General features: G+C 41.3%; 2 protein-coding genes across 11 annotated transcripts in view; one reads left to right on the top strand and one right to left on the bottom strand.

The window, feature by feature from the left end:
* The window catches only part of LOC105193503 (cytosolic carboxypeptidase 1), a 40,355-nt gene that overhangs the window by 5,963 nt on the left and 15,509 nt on the right, over window positions 1–18,883 (top strand). For 4 of the 9 annotated variants that reach the window (XM_039452242.1, XM_039452240.1, XM_039452241.1 and 1 more), the window contains exons 1-14: window positions 79–598; window positions 2,700–2,848; window positions 5,461–5,543; window positions 6,156–6,273; window positions 6,383–6,525; window positions 6,935–7,079; window positions 7,159–7,290; window positions 7,377–7,520; window positions 7,714–7,885; window positions 8,441–8,510; window positions 8,734–8,912; window positions 8,998–9,616; window positions 9,810–10,322; window positions 10,418–10,596. In XM_039452242.1, the coding sequence (XP_039308176.1) occupies window positions 408–598; window positions 2,700–2,848; window positions 5,461–5,543; window positions 6,156–6,273; window positions 6,383–6,525; window positions 6,935–7,079; window positions 7,159–7,290; window positions 7,377–7,520; window positions 7,714–7,885; window positions 8,441–8,510; window positions 8,734–8,912; window positions 8,998–9,616; window positions 9,810–10,322; window positions 10,418–10,596 (2,837 nt within the window). In that variant the 5' untranslated portion in view covers window positions 79–407. Of the gene's footprint in view, window positions 1–75; window positions 599–2,420; window positions 2,849–5,460; window positions 5,544–6,155; window positions 6,274–6,382; window positions 6,526–6,934; window positions 7,080–7,158; window positions 7,291–7,376; window positions 7,521–7,713; window positions 7,886–8,440; window positions 8,511–8,733; window positions 8,913–8,997; window positions 9,617–9,809; window positions 10,323–10,394; window positions 10,597–18,883 lie in introns of those variants that run through there. The other 5 variants (XM_039452245.1, XM_026135668.2, XM_026135669.2 and 2 more) reach the window with 5 other exon arrangements.
* LOC105193502 (C-type lectin 37Da) lies at window positions 10,783–17,589 on the bottom strand. 2 transcript variants are annotated; one of them, XM_011157957.3, is made up of 4 exons: window positions 17,391–17,589; window positions 14,048–14,405; window positions 13,580–13,735; window positions 10,783–12,589 (listed from the first exon to the last, which is right to left on the bottom strand). In XM_011157957.3, the coding sequence occupies exons 1-4, from the start codon at window positions 17,434–17,436 to the stop codon at window positions 11,788–11,790; spliced, it is 1,362 nt and encodes a 453-aa protein (XP_011156259.1). In that variant the 5' UTR covers window positions 17,437–17,589; the 3' UTR covers window positions 10,783–11,787. The 2 variants fall into 2 exon arrangements, with proteins under 2 accessions (XP_011156259.1, XP_025991456.1); XM_026135671.2 differs by having other exon boundaries at window positions 12,354–12,589; window positions 13,573–13,735.

Raw genomic sequence — 18,883 nt, 5'->3', positions numbered from 1 at the left:
GGAGGACGCGGAGGACGCGGAGGGCGCGAGGCGAGGGTGTTATCGCTCAGATGAGAGAAAGGGGGCGCGATTTCGGGAAGCGGCCGTCGCTAAAAATAGACGCGGCTCGTGAGTATAGGTGTGTGTAGGTGCGCGCGCGGTATGCATTTAAACATAGTTTTGGCAGGCAGAAACGTCAAACCGCCGCGGAGTGGCGAAGCGTGAGGATCGCTTCGCGAAGTTCGCACGGAGATTCTCGCCAGACGATAGACGAGCACGAGAACCGTCACCGGCCGTCGTCGCGCGAAAAAATTTCTTCCCTTTTCCTTTAGAGTTCCTCCAGCAGCAATCTCGGTTCATTGAAATTCGGCCTTTGACGCTAGAGGCTAGCGTCAAGAGAGCTTTTCATAGACGGAGGGCGAGATGATATGAAAAAAGGTGCATCGCGGCGAGGTACGACGAGGAGAATCGGAATCGGCGAACCGGCGAACCGGCGGCGATGCAACCGGCGGCAGCGGTGCTGCGGGCGGCCGACGACGAGTCGTGCGCGACCGGCGACGTTCAGCGGGAAGAGTAAAGAACCTAGAAGACAGAATCGTGTTTCTCCGTGTGTATGTGTGTACGTGCGTGCTCGCTATCTCTGCTCGCGGTTCCCGGTCCCGACCGATCGCACACGCCCGCCCGATATGCGTTCGCTATTTATTTCTGATATGCTTTTCCGACGTTTCGCTATATTTACACGGCGCGGTGCAGCGAGGCCAAAGACTTTTATTCTTCTCCCCGAGATCGCAGCGGTGGTCTTTAGATCTCGCTAAAATAGACTTGTCTCGCGAAAATTAACAAAAAAAGAAGAAAGACATTTTAATTACACCGCTGGTAACATCGCGCCCGCGCGCGCGCAAGGGCACGGGCAGCTTTATTTATCTCAATTATAATTATAAAGCATCCGATTACGCTTCCTTAATAGTTTGAGTACCTTAAGCGGCTTTACAACAAATTTCATGCAAATCGCCAATAAATTCGGACGAAAGATAATCCGACCGCTCACGTATACTCGCGTGTGCGCGCTGAATTTATCTCACATGCGATTTATCTTTTTTTTCTTTTATTTATCGAGTTTTTATCGAGCCGACGTGTATCGTTGACATCGCGCGGTTCGTTATGCGCTTGAGTTTATTGGGTTATCTCTTACGTGCCAATTAAGCGTGCGGCATTACGTCGCCGTCATTAATTGTTCGGCTCGAAGATATCGGACGAGGCTGATGTCGTGTTAAAGAATGTCGTGTTAAAGAAGCCTACAAAGATACGCGAGATTCACTGATTGTTTCGCTGAATAAATCGAGGTCGAGAAAATTTTTTTTACCGATTAATTGTTATTCATCCCGCGAACTACAATCGATCATCGCGTATAGCTTCTCTCGTTAGCGCACCGATGCTACGCTTAATGCAATAACTCACGCACTCCTTTAACCCTTTGACACGTTTCGAATCACACGCTGTACGCGTAGCAGAGGAGTACACCCAATTAAAAAAAAAAAAATAATAAAAAAAAGAGTTTCTGTAATCTACGAGCTATCAATAAATACCTTATCACTAAACGTCAGTCTTTTTGTTCTTCTTTTTTTGTATATCTGCCTGCTTAAGAAGAATTAAAATAGCATCGCGTCAATTAGGTATATTCCGCATGTCGTCTTCTGCTTTTAGTTGCTTCGCAAAGTACTTTGCGTATAGCTAGAATTAAACGTAAGAAAATTAGATCCAAGTTTATAGAACAGGTATAATATTATAGAGCCAAAATGAAAATAATTGTAAAATTGTATTTTAAGATGCTTTTGATATTGCCGGCGATCCCTCATAACGTGGCCAAGTGGAACGCGTCGTCCTTTTTAATTTTAATATGCATCGTTGCCGTTTAACGCGCGGTTGGACGTCTAATTAATAGATAATTAGCTCCCGCTGGCCGTCTCGTGGCGTCGGGGCGGCCTTCCCGGAATCGCGTCTCCGATCCACGTGTGGCGTGGATTATTTTAGAAACGTCGCGCAAGTCTCACTTGGTCACGTTAATTAACCTTGGCTCCGACGCGCGTCGATTTTCCGATTTGGTTGACTTTAATCCCCGCGACATTGACTAACCGCGCGACCAGCTGATTGCGAATGCGCGATTAACAGCTCTCTTCCGACTGCGTTGGCCGAAAGCCAATGAAGAAATTCATTGATGCGACGACGACGACGACGACGACGACGAGGTCGACGAGGCATTGCCGACGTTGCCTAGCTGTCCCGTCGCGCGTCGTCGCGACGGGACGGGGGATGCTGTTGCTTTTGCATCTGTCGCGAATGTCCTGTAGTCCTGTGTAACAAAGCGAATACGAGGGGAGAGACGAAAATTGCGATGTCACTCGTTGTGTCTGAGATAAATAATGGTCAATCGTCTTTTTCAGGTACCGTAAGGCAATGCGAAACGTTAGCTTGCAGCCTCTGTAATCCTTCATCGTTTCACTTGTCATCATGTAGGCAGAGCTCGATTGTACGCTTTTGCGCCTAGCGCGCGTATCGTTTTGACGTGTTCACTTTACCGTAGGCCTACACACGAAATCGAGGAATGGCTTTTTGCAATTTCCGATCGCTAGTGCCCGATTCCCCGATTCGCTGATCGATTGAACGGTTCTTCTAAAGGAAAGTAAATGATATTTCGTTGTTTTGCGATGCGCTCTGTTTAGTGTGATGTCAGCGGGTAATAAAAGCGCGGACGAGCTTGTGAACGATGCGCTGTTGGAGAAGCTTCGAACTTACGCGGCTAAACCGCAGGAAGCGGCCGACGCGCTCAGGGCGATCGCGGCCAAGATTCACGCACGTGTCACCTCGTCAGGTACGCTATTCCACCGGAGTCTCTCGTCTCGAAACAGACCCGCTAACTTTGCATATTATATAGAGGGCATTGTGCCAGTCTCGTGCCAATTTAACCTTTCTTTGTGACATTTTAATCGGCGGTGACGAGGTTTCTCAATTGTTTACACGATTTCTGAATAAACATTTCCCAGAGATTTTATCTTGATGACGTAAAAGCTGCATATATACATACATGTATGCAGCTTCTACAAAGTACTCTCTCAGCTCACTGAAGGTCCATTTAATTTATTTCTTTTTACCTCTATTTTTATAAGGATTTTTGAATAAACTGAGGATAAAATCTTTATTTCACGATCACTCACAAAAATAAAATATTTCCATATAAGCAAAAACTTTTTTTCTTAATTCACACATTAGGCATTGTTACATACTTATAAATATAATAAGGCCTCAAAAATAAATTGAATTTTTGAATTCAATTTCAAAATGATTATTAATCACAAGATTGAAATCTTAAAGTTCATTCTATTCTTAAACATCCTAACTATTTTCAATTTAACCTTTAATTAATCTTTGGAAGTTTCTAGCCATTTAGGTACAATTTTAGCTTCTCGAAAGATAGTGGCATGAAAAATCATTAAATTCTTTGATGCAAGTCTCACCACATAACAAGTATATAAGTGGGCCTTATTTAATGAAAGTGTTTCTAATAAAATATACTTATTCCAAAAAAATTGATACATATAATACAATACATTTGTTATTTTCTATAGTTAAAAAGTTGAATAATATTATAATATGTTATAATATTATACATTATAAAATAATGCATATTTAATAAATTGACAGCATTTACATTTTTATAAAAAATATTTTATAAATACAAACGCTTTGTTACAAAATTTTTGTTGGGTTAAACAGACGCGTTGCTGTTGGCTCTAATTCTTCAGCTCCTTTTTATCTATACTTTTTACGATACTTTTTAGCATATATATATTAGATATAAAGCGCATTTTTAAGTGGTAAATTCAAAAGTTGGTGTTATTTAGCGCTAGGTCTTATTAGACTCAGGTATCTTATATTTTTTTCTTTTTGTTTCGATTTTATCACGAATTAACAACGTCACGGCAATTTCTTTATTCTCATTAGTGTTTTGTATCGCGTGTCGTCCTCATTAGGGGTCTCGTACGATAAGCGTACAATATTGCGCGCGAATCGCGATCGCGGCAATAAAGTTCTAAACGAATCGGAAGGTAGATTGGACACTCCAGGAAGAAATTCGTGCTGGTGTATTATTACTCTCGGCGAACACGAAATCACGGTGGAACTTGCGCGATTTATCATTCTCATGTGATTTCCCTGCAATGGATAGCGAAGGAAGCTCGTTCGTCACGTTCTGCGCCATCGCATTGTTATTACTGCATTAGCTTTGTGCTATTTGTATGAAACTTGATAAAACTTACACACGAAATTTCTAGCAGAAGTGTCTAATATTCATGTTAAAGAAATCAGCCGCGGTTACTAAAGAAAATACGAGTACAATAATCACACGTGTGCTTTCTGAGTCATAGCACTCTCTTGGTCAACCGTTTGACAAAATTGTGTAGTATAAATTCAGGTCATTTTCATATAAGTTGGCAACTTTGTGCAGCCGTATTCTTAATTTCTATTTTCAATATTTCTCTATTTTCAATTTCGCGATATATTTACATATAAAACGATAAACAATTTTTATAAAAATAAATTAAAAAAATAATTACAATTAATATTATACTTTGTGCGATATTGTCAGCATCGTTTGATATTTATTATTTGTATCGTTGTTTTCGTATCAAATATTAATTCGTTAATCCTGGACCTTTTGGACAACTGGCAAACAGGTGTGTAAACAGCAGTCGATCGCTACCATGTGTTATTTTAGAATAGAAGAACCGCCTGTTAGCCGATTGCGTAATCACTTTCGGTAACACTGACGACAGACCCATTCGCGTTGGCCGGCATCCAGAAAACTATGACTCCGAACGATACACGTTCAAATCGCGCTTGTGCGCCAATTTGATAAGGGCCTGAACTGGCAACCTTCCTGATGGTCCCGGTGCTCCCGCGAATCGCGAAATTTATTGCACGGTTGAGTTTCAGTTCGCGCATTATACACGATTGCGGCTAATTTAGTTGAAATTTTGCGACACAGTTTGATACCTGTAGACATTACTAAATGTTTCCTGTAGGTCACGTTTCACGTCATTGTAGTTATATCCGTTATCACGTGACGTCAGAAGCAAAATTCATACGTAATCTGTATTATTCTCCACACGCTACATCGCAGCTGTATCGTCGATATGTGCAATCGTGAAAAAAGGTTCGATCATATATAGGTACGTGAGTTTTTTGATCAATGTCGTGACATTGATCCCAATTGGCACTACGTCAACTTTGACATAAGAGTATGTATCGTGCCAGTGTGCGGTATTCCTGATATCGCAAAGAACGTATTATCACGTATGTACATATACGTTAAAGTCTACCTAGCATTGGCAAGATGCACTGATGCATCTAGCGCCATGAATAAATTGCGAATCTGTTTCAACTACAGGACGATTTATAGCTTCACATACTGCATGTATCTTCCAGATCGACGGATACGCGAGCGCACGTTGGAGAAGCTCTGGCGCAAGAATTCCGGTACGATGGAATTGTTTATTATGACCCTGGAGGTGAATAATTTTTAATTTAATTTAACTAACCCTTTGGCGTGAGTCTCCGCGCGCGTCACGGCGCGTCATTAATTGTAACGTGTACAGAGTCTTATCGACGCTACGGATAACCTACGATCGTTTTGCGTGCTAACGGCGGAGTCAAAATCGATACGCGTGTGCGCGAGAGTGGGAGATAATTACATGTGGGTTTACGATCTCATTCGGCGGGCACGTCATTGACACGACACAGAGCCAAGAGTTTGAGTAACCGTGGTAATTAGTGTTATCGGCGAAATATTGTATCCGTGTCACGCAACACGCATCCTATATTGTCTACGTACACGCTCGTGAAAGTCGCGAGACCGGCTGGTAAATCTGGATATCCGTCTGTTCCGGGTCTCGACGAGTGTCGGAAAATAATTGCTTGCATATACCCACGAGAGTCTTTATAATTACCTTTTGCTATTATTATATGCTGTTATTATGTCGCTGCTTTAGTTACGTTTTCGTTACGCCATACGGACAGACAGAAAAGGAAGAATAAAAATTAATGTTTAATGTAAAATTTCTATAATACTAGTTGAGGGGGAAAATTAAGGTAGAGAGAGAGAATTAAAAACTTTTTTTTAGAACTGCAAGGATCACGTTGCTAACTGCAGTATCATCGGCATCCTGCACGAATGTATATCGCCTCGAGTGACCAGATGCAAATCCAAGGAAAGAGGGAGCAAGAATAAAAGTGCCACAAGTAATGGCAATTCTCTATTTCTGAAGATACGTTGTTTTATCGAGAAGACGAATCTTGTCGATAATGTTCATTCCTCGAGATAAGAAGTAATGTGCTCGTTCTTTAATAGGAACCAGTAGCCGAATGGCGGTCATTCAACTCATCAACTTAGGTATCACGCAAGTCCTAGTTAAACTTTTAATAAATCTACAACACGCAGACACTATTACGAGCGAAGTACTCACTCAAGACATCCTCTGGATTTTGGGACAGGTAATTTTTACAGACGACGCGTTGCAATAAACTTGCTTTTAATTTTATTTTGTAATTAGGAAACAATTATTTTGCTTGCTTCGCGCTGTTTCTTCATGAATAGAAGAAAATACTTTTGACACGTTACGTACCTGCACAGCAGAACTTTTATCGATCGCACTGCGTATGTCTGTTGAAATATATTTTTCAATTTTTCTCGTGTATTTAGAGAGATTTATTTCGACTATTCTCTCGAACTTTACCTCGTCATTTCATTACATTTAATATCGTTTTTACTTTGAAATTACATAAAAATTCTTAGATTATCAAATGTTAAAAACTTGAAACAAAAATAAGCATGAATTTTTTTAAAAAGTTTATAATATTCTGAGATACATGTTGAAAATATATATATTTTGGGACTTTTTAGGTGGCTCCGAGGGACCAGAAGTTTGTGTCAAAAATGAAACTGCTCAATTCCGTAAAAGTGTTCCATGCGCTGTTAAAACAGCATTACAACAACAGCAAGATGTTATTGCCGCTGTTGTTGATCATTAAAACTCTCACTAAAAACTGTAAGCAACACTTTTCTTTGATGCGCCTGACAATTCGCTCGTGTGTTCGAGATTGACGAAACTATTATCTTTTCGATAGCTTTTTCTTTGCAAACCCTAGTAAAGGACGGCATCACTGGTACTTTGGAAAAAACGTTTGTCAGTGTGGGTTATACCCCACACTTGAAATTGAGGACACTATTGGAGTGTTTCAAACATTTAACGACCAATAGTGAGCAATAATAATCACTCTTATCTGCGTAATTAATTTTTCATTATTAATTATTTTAATATTTAATGATATTTTTACTTTCATAGAATTATGTTGTAACAAATTCGTTAAGGCGGGAATGGTACACTTGCTGATGCGAATCTTCGAGAGGTGGGAAAGATTCGATGGGCAGATACGCTTGAAGATTTGTAATTACGCTCTGAATACACTTCAGCATCTCTGCGTAATAAGTAAGTTTACTTAGGACGGGCTGCGTAAAAAGTTCTTTGTAAAAGAACTTTGCCCCTCTCTGAAAGATCTATCTGAATGTGGAAGATATAATTATATTAATTGCTTAATTTATATTCATTATTCTCTACTAATGTATGTACACTTGAAAATCGCCAATGTTACACGGGTTCTTTTTTTTGCCCGCCGTTTTAGAAGCTGGAAGAAAAGCTATCAAGTCGAACAATGGCTTACAGCTACTGTACCGGTTCTGCATGAGCTGTCCAGAGGACAAAGCTTATGACTGCCTGCTGTCGCGTATTTGCGGAATAATCAATCAGTGTCTGGAGAAGAAGGAATTACCGGTGCCCGAAATATCGCCCGCGAGGTGAATGAAACGTTCGAGGTCATCTTGACCTGTACATTGTATCTCGTAATAATTATCATACACTTATTATATTACGACATATTCACCAAGTGCCTTTCTACACAGAGATACTACAAATGCAGGATAATCTCATTAGTGTTATTACCGGGATTAAGTATCGTGTATAATGTGAATGAATAGCGACAGCTTTTGTTATGCTATATTGAATTAGTTAAAGATTACCATGGTGAACATTTTTTTCAGAATTTTTATACAAAGTTTTCAGAAACAATAAAAAAAAATTTACATTTTTTTTAGAATTTTTCATACATGTAAACTCTGCAATATTCTAAAATTCTATGAAAAAAAATATAGATATTTCCTAAAATGTTAAAAAAATACAGAAATTCTAAAATTAAAAAATGCTAAAATTTTTATAATAATAAATTTTTTTTCAGAATTTTTTAAATAATTTTTCTGAATTTTTATATAAATTTTAAAAAAGACGATGCATCGTTTACAATTACAATGGTGAGCACTAAATATTTAAAAACTATTCTCTTTTCTTGCATACAGATTTGTTCTGCCCGAAGTGAGTGTTAACAGAACGAACAGTGCGGAAAGCGGTAGCGACATCGACAGCCAGGTGCGTACTTGTTGATGAAAAATCGGATCGACACGCTACAAGCGTGTCATATTTGATGTGTTGCAAAACTTGTAACGTTAACTGTATGTTTATTAATATTATCACGTACTTGTTCTAACGATTTTCACTTTGCGTACAAAATGCCGCAGCGTCGAAATTGTTTGTAGTGACGAAACTCGTACCGTTAAACGTTTGTGCGCCTTGAATATTGATTTCTGTTTAGGCGAACAGCGTGGCTTCTATCGGTAGACTGTACAGCGATCTCGATTCTGGAGACGACGAGGAGAGCCACGACTCCAGAGATACAATGGACAATGAGATTCACGGGGGCGACGAGGTGGATGAGAACAAATTTTTCGCCGGAGTTTTTACGTCGCAAAGATCCGAGGAAGATCTCGCTGGGTAGGCAGAACATTATTTTTATAGACACGCATCGCGATATCAATTATAATTACAAACGCATTCGTTGCTTTTTCTTTCCCATCAGATACCATACGTATTTTAAGGAATTGGGAAATCTGCGATCGCAGCTACAAATCATTGGCTCGTCGAACGTCAAACTAATCGATCTTTGTTTGATGGAGGACGATCAGATAAACTCACCGCTCGCAAAGGCGGGAAAGACGAAGACCTCGACGAAGGACTTCTCGAGATCTAACGGTACGTCGAAAAGTCAATTGGTGAACGGCGGCACTAACAATTTGAAGGTCCTAAAAGACTTGTCGGCGAACGGGACGGATCAGCACGCGTATTGCACTGTGGCGAGCAGGGTGAGGAGTGTTATCGGTTTCGTCAAGGTCGCCTATCCGGACCTGATCGGCGGCGACGGTCTGGGGAAAGCCGAGCCGCTCAACACGAAGGACAGGAAGGTTTGTCGCGCAAAACTACTTACCTGCGTGGAACGCAGCCTCCACACTGTCGCCACCATCCAGGAAGTCGTTTATGACCTTGATGCACTCGCGAATTCTACCTCCCGGGGAACGCCGGGCGTCGATCACGTGTTTGGCAATTGGGACGAGAAGAGGATCGGCAAACGCAATTTGGATACAAAACGATTGCAATTCGAATCGAGATTCGAAAGCGGCAATCTGAGAAAAGCCATTCAGGTACGGTCGATCCGCTATTCGCGCTTTATGTAATCGATTATGTTCATCTTACATAAGGTGACTGCTCGTAGAGACTAAGAGCAATTTCTATAAGCTATATTTATTGTTAGAGAGAATATCTAAATTTCTAATGACAATTTTTTTTCTCATTAAATTTCGTTATATTAACAATTCATATCTGCTTTCTCCTTAGATAGGTTCACGAGAATACGACCTTATTCTAACCCCGGACGTCAACAGCGGTTCCAGACATCAATGGTTCTACTTTGAGGTTTCCAGCATGGAGGCGAGCGTACCATACACGTTCAATATAATTAACTGCGAGAAGACAAACTCACAGTTCAATTTCGGCATGAAGCCAATACTGTTCAGCGTCATGGAGGCGCAATGTGGTAGACCAGGCTGGGTGAGAACCGGCGTCGACATTTGTTACTATCGAAATTGTTATCAGCGGTCTACCAAGGGTAAAACGTACTTCACGACGTCCTTCACGGTCACGTTTCCGCACGCCTACGACGTTTGTTATCTGGCGTATCATTTTCCGTATACGTATAGTCGGCTGATGACCAACATTTGGCAGTGGACAAAGAGAGTCTCCGCAGCGAACGTGTACTTTCGCGCGGAGACGCTCTGCGAGACTTTAAACGGCAATGAGAATCCTGTGCTCACCATTACGTCACCAGATTCCAAGACTAATCCTATACATGTGAGAAATCTTTCAAATATTTAGATTTATTTTACGTGACAATAAGTCGTTTAACGTAACAGATGTTTGTAGAGCCAAGTATCATCCTCTTTCAGACGCGAAAGATGATCTTCTTAACATCGAGAGTACATCCCGGTGAAAGCAACGCTTCTTGGGTGATGCATGGAACTATGGAGGCTCTTCTAAGTGACAGCCAGGATGCCAGCAGTTTACGTGACGATTATGTGTTCAAAATAATTCCTATGCTAAACATAGAAGGAGTCGTAAACGGATGGTGAGTTAACGATTATGTATATTTTTATCGAATCGTTATTCTTTTTTTTTTTTTTTATTGAACGAAAGCTGTGATGAAGACTTTTAATGTGCCTAATTTTAGCTTAGCTTTAGCATAAATGTTTTCTAACTTTACACTTAAGGATAGAATGATATAAGAGGGAATTGCCAATGCAGACGCTCGTGATACCATAAGACTGTAGTCGTACCTTTATTAAAGTTTAGTTATACACAAGTCGCACATTCGCGCCGTTGTACACAGAATTAATATGGAAGTGACTTATCGTAGCAGCTAAAGAGCAAAGTTTCTCGTTGACGAAACTACGTATGCCGATCGTCATACGTCTGGATGACCGAAACATTTACGACCGACTCTCGCTGGTCTCTCTAACATCCATCACGTATTCCAAAACATTTCGGGAATCGTCTGGCTGTCGAATGTTTCGTCTTGCAGACGTATAAATATGTTAACTATGATGATGATGATTACCACTTTATGAAGATACATATAAAACGCTGGCGAAATCTGATTCATTGATGAATTATTAGATATAAAAAATATTTTTCTTTTATTTTTTACTTATCCCATTTTAACTCTTGTTAATGCTGAAAGTGAGAATTTAATGAGAATAAACGGAAATGAAGTATAAATGATACGATGGTAATGATAATTTGCCGGCGTTATCAGTGATAAAAAAAATGAGAGCTGAGTAATCGAGTAAATGCCCTTGCGAAAGTGTATAGCTTGTCGAGTAACGTCGGCAGGAGAATAATTTGTTTTTTTTTTTTTCTATTAATATTACGACTTTGACAATATCGTTACTCATTCGTGTACATTTCAATCACTGAGGTTCCAACGGACGGTCCGAAACAATCATTTCTGCCTGCCGCCGACCGAGAAAGCTGATAATGTAGTTTCTCTCTAATTCAAAACTATCGAGCATTGTATCGGGTACGCCTTAAGTTAGAGCTAAACGGCGAATGGTGACAGCTCGCACGTGTGGTGACAGCTCGCACGTGTCACGCGTGAAATACGCACTCTGATATATATATATACATATATATATTGAGATATATATATATATGTGTGTGTGTGTGTGTGTGCGTATAGTTCGTGAAGAATGTCGATTTGTGTGTTTCTGTCACTTACAAAACGAAATAACGCGACGTTGCCTAGTGAGGAAGTAAAGCGTTACTTGGACGGAGGGTCTAATACTTTGCCGTTGGTGCGCACTTTGATGTTGTACCTGTAGGCCGGTTCCGCTTCTGGCAGGATCGTGCTGCTGTCGTCGTCCTGGTCCTTCATCATCGCCGAGTCCGCCGATGACGGCGCCGCGTCCACCGGCTGATCGTTGACGTAATCCTGTACGCTGTCGTACGGGCCAATCGTGTGGGCGTCCTCGAGGCCGTTGTTCGGTAGTTCAGTCTCCGCGGTCAGGTCGCCGTAATCGGGGGACTCGCGATGCTCCATCTTCATCTCCGACGAGAAGGAGGAGGAGGCGGGGGAAACGACGGGACGGGAGACCGACGGCCGCAGGACTTCGCGAGTCTCGAGACCGTCGAAGACGCTGTCCTTGCGCGCTTGAGACGCCACGGCGACGTGCCCAGTGAAGAGGCTCGCGATGTCCGGGATGTGATCCGGTCTGATATCGTCCAGCTCGCCGACGGCCGTGGGCTCGCGCTCGTTACCGTCCTCGAACACTGACGTCGCCGATGCCGTCGTACCCGTGTTGTGTTGCTGCTGCTGCTGCTGCTGCTGCTGCTGATTGCCAGATGCGGGAGCGGCCGTGGTAATTAGCCTGCTGACGACCGGGTCCTCCGATAGTTTCTCGTCCGCGGACGTGTCCACTTCCGATGATGTCCCTTCTTGCTCGCTCTGAGCCTCGATATCCGAATGGTGGTGATCGTCGATGTTGGTGCTGTCGATTCCATCATCACTCGCTTGGTCGTCGCTGGCTGGCGCCGAGGTGGTCGTGATGTAGGGCCTGTGATTTCTGTAAAGACAAAGGGGTTTGTTCAAGAGACGATCATCATTTTTTAATAGGAATTAAAACAATTAATTTCTTGAAAATTTATTAAAGATTTACAGTATTAAAGATTTAAATTAGCATCTTACGATTATTAGTGGCTTAATTTAAGCGCGCTATTAATAGCAGAGAAAAGCGTAGCTTCACTGTCAATGGATTAACGTAAATATTTTTATAGCAGTTATCTATATGGAAGCCATACGTGTGTGTATGTGTATGTGTATGTACAAGTGTGAAAAGTGTATCATTTGCGAGTATCGTACGTCGAGAAGCGAGAGAGCAATTGCGTTATTAAGAATTAAGCTGAAAAGCCGAAAAATTTTGCTGAAATTTTCCGTATCGTGGCTGAGCTATTCTCATTCATCGGGACACTTTTGTGATCCGAAGCTAGAGACGTCGAAGAACTAGTTTAACATTGGCGAGTCTCGATCATCGCAATAACAGTTGGCCATTCTAGTTGGCGTGAAATGCGGAAGAAAAAGCATTCCTCGTTTCAAGCTATTTCTATTTCTCGTTAGAGAGGAAAAAGCACGGAGGAAAAAGCTTGTCCCGGCTTGACGGTTGTCTGGTTTACAAGTCTGATATCGCATCGTTTCGCGCCCTCGTAAAAGATTGAAAATTACAGTGAGAGAGGCGTTTGTCGACACGTCGACGTGTCTTTTACATACTTACGCGCGAGTCGTGACTAGACGTAATAATAAATTCTCATCTATCGCTAAATTCTCAGCCATCTTCGTATATACTCGCCACATACTTCAGTAGCGCGAAGGATAAACACGTTCAATTATCGCGATACGCATTTGCATAGCTTATCGCCGGAGGGTTATTTACTTATTTACTTTTTGTTCGTGCATAAGCGAGACTCGCTTAGGACACCCTTTTTCTTCCTCTTTCTCTTTCTCTTTCTCTCTCCTTCCTTTCGTGTATCTCTGTGACAAGTATTATCTCACCTCTTACCCCTGAGTCGCGGAGACTGGAATGCTGCCGTAGTTGTAGTAGTAGCATCTTGTTTGCTCGCAGATAAAGTCCTTCACGAGAGTGCAATCCTGCGCCTCCCAGGCTAACGTAGGTGCCACCATCGCGACGCATCCGTCCGCGCTGCCGCTGTCGCCGCTGAAATCGAGAAACTCGCGTTTTGGAATTTAAACGGGAATACCTGTTTTGTTGTTAGCTATTCCACGCGTGAGTTTCCGGGTGTTAGAACTGCGGAAGAGAGTGGCTGGTCGACTAGTATGCGACTCTTCGATCGTGAAAAATTATGATATTGACACTTGGAAACTGAATGACGTTATCCATCGTTTGTAGGGTTCACTAACGGGATCAAGCTATTTCATTATTTTATTATTTCTTAATGAATTGATTAACGTCTCCTGACAAACTGACGTTTTTTTCCTACATTATATATTAATATATTTAAGACATTACCTTTCACGCGCCACTCTTTGGGGTTCGGTGCCGGGTGGGACGTCCGCGGGTCTGTTGCCAGGTCGCTTCAGCATATAGTCGAAGGTGACGTTGAACGGCAGTCCCGTGCTCATCCATAAAAACATGTCGGTACCCAACTTGTTGCCGGAGGTCCAAAAGTCGTATTTCGTGTAACCGGCGTTCTTCAGGTATTGCGTCATCGTGTCGGCCTTCTCTTTTGTCTCGAAAGATGCCAACTGGAGGCCCAGGGAGCGGCAGTACTGATACGCCAGGAAGTAATTCAGTTCCGGACTGTAGGGATTCATTCGCGACACAAAGTACTGTATGCCATCCAGCTGGATCGTCGTGATCCTTTGGGCTGCGAACGAAACGTTTTACATTATTTCTCTTTAATGCCAAAAGCACTTTGCGCATCTTTAATGCACTTTGCATCACGTCTCATTTGCAAATTCAATTGCAGCGCGTGTGCAAAATTAGAGCGAATTAATTGATCCCATTCCCGCGACAACTAGACTGCATGTATGTACGCTTGGCTATTAAATTAACGTACGCAATAACAGCAGCAACGACATTACATTTATTACATTTGTTTTTTTTCTACTAAATCATTCTCACAATATTGATATTATTTTTCATGTTTTTACATATTGCTCCAAATATGTTTGTATTTTTTATATTTAATTATTATTGAAAGGAGAAAAAAAGATTTTTAATTTAATCGATTGTATTTTATTTCAAAAAAAAAAGATACTTTTTAGAGCGACTTGTAGTTTATTGAAAGATGTCTGTCGTTCGATTCCAACAAGGTCACAAATGGCAGTAGAAACGCGAGAGAATACGTTCAGTGAATATTAATGTAGCATTTCATTTTAATACCGTACCGTTAGTATTATTAAAAATGTCCTTTTCAATGTATCATTGCTCAATGTAAAATCGTCAATATAGGAACAAGTAGTATCAGGATTTTTAATAAGAAACTCTTTAAACAATTTATCCTCGATCTCAAATTTAGTAAGGATAAAAATTCCAGCAATTCAAAAAGAGATCATCTAAATTTATAAATAAGCTAATACAAGCGTATTCATTTTGATCGCATTATACGATGTAATAGTGATACGAGATGTAGCAAGAAATTGAAGCGACGATTCCAGCGCTTCATAATACGATTTTAATTTCACTCTAAATGCGTACTCTGACGCGGCGCGTTTTTAGCCGGCTTCACAATGACTCGAAGCTTTACGACAAGGGCAGTATTCACACGATACACGTTGCGGGTTCATTGAACCGCAACGGCTATTTGGTTAACTGTACTTATGAATTATGACGCGCCGAGAGCTCCGAATAGACCCTAGGTGAACGAGTGTCGCGACTGATGCGAGTCCCTTTCATTGTTTCTAGTCGCGATTGTTCTCTGCTCTACATCACATGTTCATGGCTGCGAAGACTGACGATGAAAAGAAAAAGTGATTCTTTTTTTTTAATTTTTAATTTGAAGATATTTTAAGAGGTAAAGAGAGTATATTGCGAGGGATACCGAAAGGCCTGATAGTAATTATCTGTTTGAGATGAGTGAGTTGAGATATTTCTTGATGCTCTTACGTAAGAGAGTTACGAAACAAAGGGAGGCTTTGATTCAAGAAAGGAACATGCTCATCCTGTGTATACATAGTCACAGTCACGAAATTTAAAAGACTCAATGATCAACATCAATGAGATTGAGATAAAGGATAAAAAGATCAAATGCAAATGGAAATATAATGTGAAAAGACAGATGTACGATGCAACATTGTTGCTCATTTAATTTTGTAACAAGAGAGGTTCGATAATAAGAAACTTCTTTGTTACGGCACTCTGAAGAATCTCGACGGAAGTGGAAGGAATCGATTTGAATTTCCCCAAGAGGAATAGTGCAATTTAGCAAGTGCGTGCACCGCGTCGCGTTGTACAATGGGCAGCGAAGCAAGACGATCGGTAAGAGATATCCGTTCGGCCGGTTGGCAGAAGTCTAGTCACGGCTCTGGATACTTCGTAGAGGCGCATCCGGAGCAAAAACGTTCCGGATCGTGAAGTTGGACGTGCAGGTGGTGGTAAATGACCCGAAGGCCTTGAGACGTCTGCCGCCGGTGTATGCGCGCGCGAAAGAAGAGGCGACTAGCCGCTTTAACTACAGCTTCGTTCACGTAATGCGTTCCCGCCGTTCGGCTAATGATACTCGACGAGATTCCCGGTCTAAGGAACGAGTCCACATATACCAACAGCGCTCGATCCTCTATAAACGGTCTCGGTAAACGTTCATTTGCCTGTGTAATCTCTTTCTCTCTCTCCCTTATTTTTAATGACTACAAATAACGACCCTTCGTGCACAGGGTCGTCTCTTTAGAAAACGTAATATAATACCACTTTTACTTACGGAGATCTCCCGATACAAGTACGCACGTAAATACCATCAAATTTATCCCTTTTGGTGTACGAGAATTTTCTTAAAGATGAATAAGAAATTTTTATCTTTTTTATTCATTGTTTAGCAATTAAAAAATAATATTTTTTTGTCAAATTGTAATGGCCTTAGTAGACTCTGACAATGAGTAGAATGGATAGAATTTTAAAAGGACGAAAACTCTGAAGAGACGCGATATACCCGGTGCATTATGTTGCTTGTGTGTTCTACCATCGGTTGTTTCCGGTCTCAATTTTGAATGCGTTGACAGGTGGCGTAGAGTTTTTCTCTTAGTGATGAAAAAGGTGTGTATTTTAGAAGCATCCAGTAATAAGATAAAGAAAAGTTTAAAAATTTAAAAATATATTTAAAGGGGATAGTCTTAAAAGCAATTAATTAAAATAGAAGAAATTTGAAAATTAGATATTATAAGTATGATAAATGAATATTGGTAATTTGTCCAGAGAAAAAGATATGTACAAAATGTTTGGTATAAGATAAAAATATATCTTTAAAAAAATGTATATTTATAATATATTAAATTCTATAATAAGATATGTTAAATTTGTTCACAAAGTATTTATAATAAATAACTTATAACAAAGTATATAAATAAACTATTAAAATAATTTAATTTATTCATAATTTTTTAAATTTAATTTTTTTCGTACTTAAAAAATTTTTTCCAATATCAAATGATAGTCATTTTCACGAGTAACATTACGCGTCAAGTGGACGATCAGAAGGCCGTGCAAGAGATGCCGATAGTCGAGCGGAAGAGCGTACCCAACATGTCCATGATGAAGTTAAGAGAACAATCATTTCATAATAATGAAGACGTCACCGCGGGTGTTAAAGCGAACACGAACGAGCCGGTATTGTGTCGTGGTGTAAAAGGGTACTAACCTGAAGCAAAGACCGCGACGACGAAGAGCAACAGGATGATCTTCATGTTAGCGTGCCGATTACTGGACGATCAAGCAGTCAGACGTTTCCGTTTCCGATTCTCTTCTCTCTCTCTCTCTCTCTCTCTCTCTTTTTCCGTCGGAATACACCGGATGTTAGTGTTAGGGTCGCGTTCTCGGACTGGCCTCGCGCTGCGCCGTGAGCCCCCTTAAGAGTCTTCTGCCCGGATCCCAGAGGAGGGGGTCGTTGAAGATGATTCACTGACTAACCTAGAGCAGAAGCCCAACGCGCGAAGGGAACGACGCGACGGCGGCGGTGGCGGCGGCGGCGGCTGCGGCGGTGACGGTGACGACGACATGAAGACGAATCGAAAAGTAATCGCAAAAAATTGCAGGTGACAAGATTGAAGTGAGAAGATACAATGAATGTTTACGCTGAACATGGAAGCATACCCGCGATTGATACGCGCTACGCTCGATTTGGCACGGATCATCCTCTTCTTTCACCCTTAACTATGAAGGTGATGTGCAAAATCAAAGATATATATTAGAGTTCGAGGGGATGCCTTTCGTCTCGCGGCTGTAAAATATTTAATAAACAAGAGGGGTAATCCTGAATGTTAATAAAAATTTTTTTTGACAGATAAAAAAATCGTAATCTGAAGCACGCGACATGCCGCGCCGTTTTTAACGATTAGAGATTTAGATAAGTTCAATAAGACACGTTTCGCAAATAATTTTATCCTCGCTGAACGTACTGAGCAATACATACGTATCGGATAATAAGTTAATCGACTTGGATCGATCATCAGTCGTTAAAGCAAATAATTATTTTTGCAACAAGAACTGCGGTTGCTCTAGTTTTCGAAGGAACAACCACTCGTCAGACGTGTGCATATTCTCTCGTTGGCGCGATTGTAAATTAGCGCGCAACGTGTGATTACATCGGCTTAATTATATTAACTAGCAAAGTCGTCGTATAAGTAATGTTTGCTCGGCGAAGAGGTATAATCCATTTATAAGTGGTGTATCGCGCGGACGTAAAATAATGGAAGGGCGAGTAATAGCAAGAACGTCGTTATCCCCATATCGATCAACGCAGCGTTTATGTTAATCCCATTAATAACATCTGTGAGCTCAGGCGCGCGCGCGCGAACGAGCGAGCGCGAGGGCTTACTTTGTTCCCGACACTGTAAATCCTCAATCCTCCTTCGCGTTGTAACGCCGCGCCGCGCCGCGCCATCGCTTCTTTCGTTCGCGGTACAGAATTTTACTTTGCCGCCAATCTTCATGGTTCTCCGTGGATTTGTATCGACGGCGAGTAGCAAAAAGACGCCACTTTCAAGGCAGACTTCATTTCTGAACGCCTCCTCGGCAGAGGTATCCTCTCTCGTACATACGCCCAGATATCATCTATCCCTAAAAATCCACCTCACTTCATTCGTCTGCGAAGCGACACGCACGATCGTGCCGTTCAAATCCAACGCTAATTGC

This window comes from Solenopsis invicta, chromosome 7 (genome assembly GCF_016802725.1).
Source record: "Solenopsis invicta isolate M01_SB chromosome 7, UNIL_Sinv_3.0, whole genome shotgun sequence".
In the NCBI taxonomy this organism is placed as follows: Eukaryota; Metazoa; Arthropoda; class Insecta; order Hymenoptera; family Formicidae; genus Solenopsis; species Solenopsis invicta.
Note: the sequence above shows the minus strand (reverse complement) of the source record. Positions and strands in the feature narration are given on the sequence as shown.

Bases quoted from the DNA above. Each gene is read 5' to 3' on its own strand.
- LOC105193502 (XM_011157957.3), bottom strand. From the start codon at position 17,436: ATGAAGATCATCCTGTTGCTCTTCGTCGTCGCGGTCTTTGCTTCAG. The intron at 14,406-17,390 runs GTTAGTACCCTT...TTTCGTTCGCAG, and splicing joins CGTCGCGGTCTTTGCTTCAG to CCCAAAGGATCACGACGATC. The intron at 12,590-13,579 runs GTAAGAGGTGAG...TTGTCTTTACAG, and splicing joins CCAGTCTCCGCGACTCAGGG to AAATCACAGGCCCTACATCA.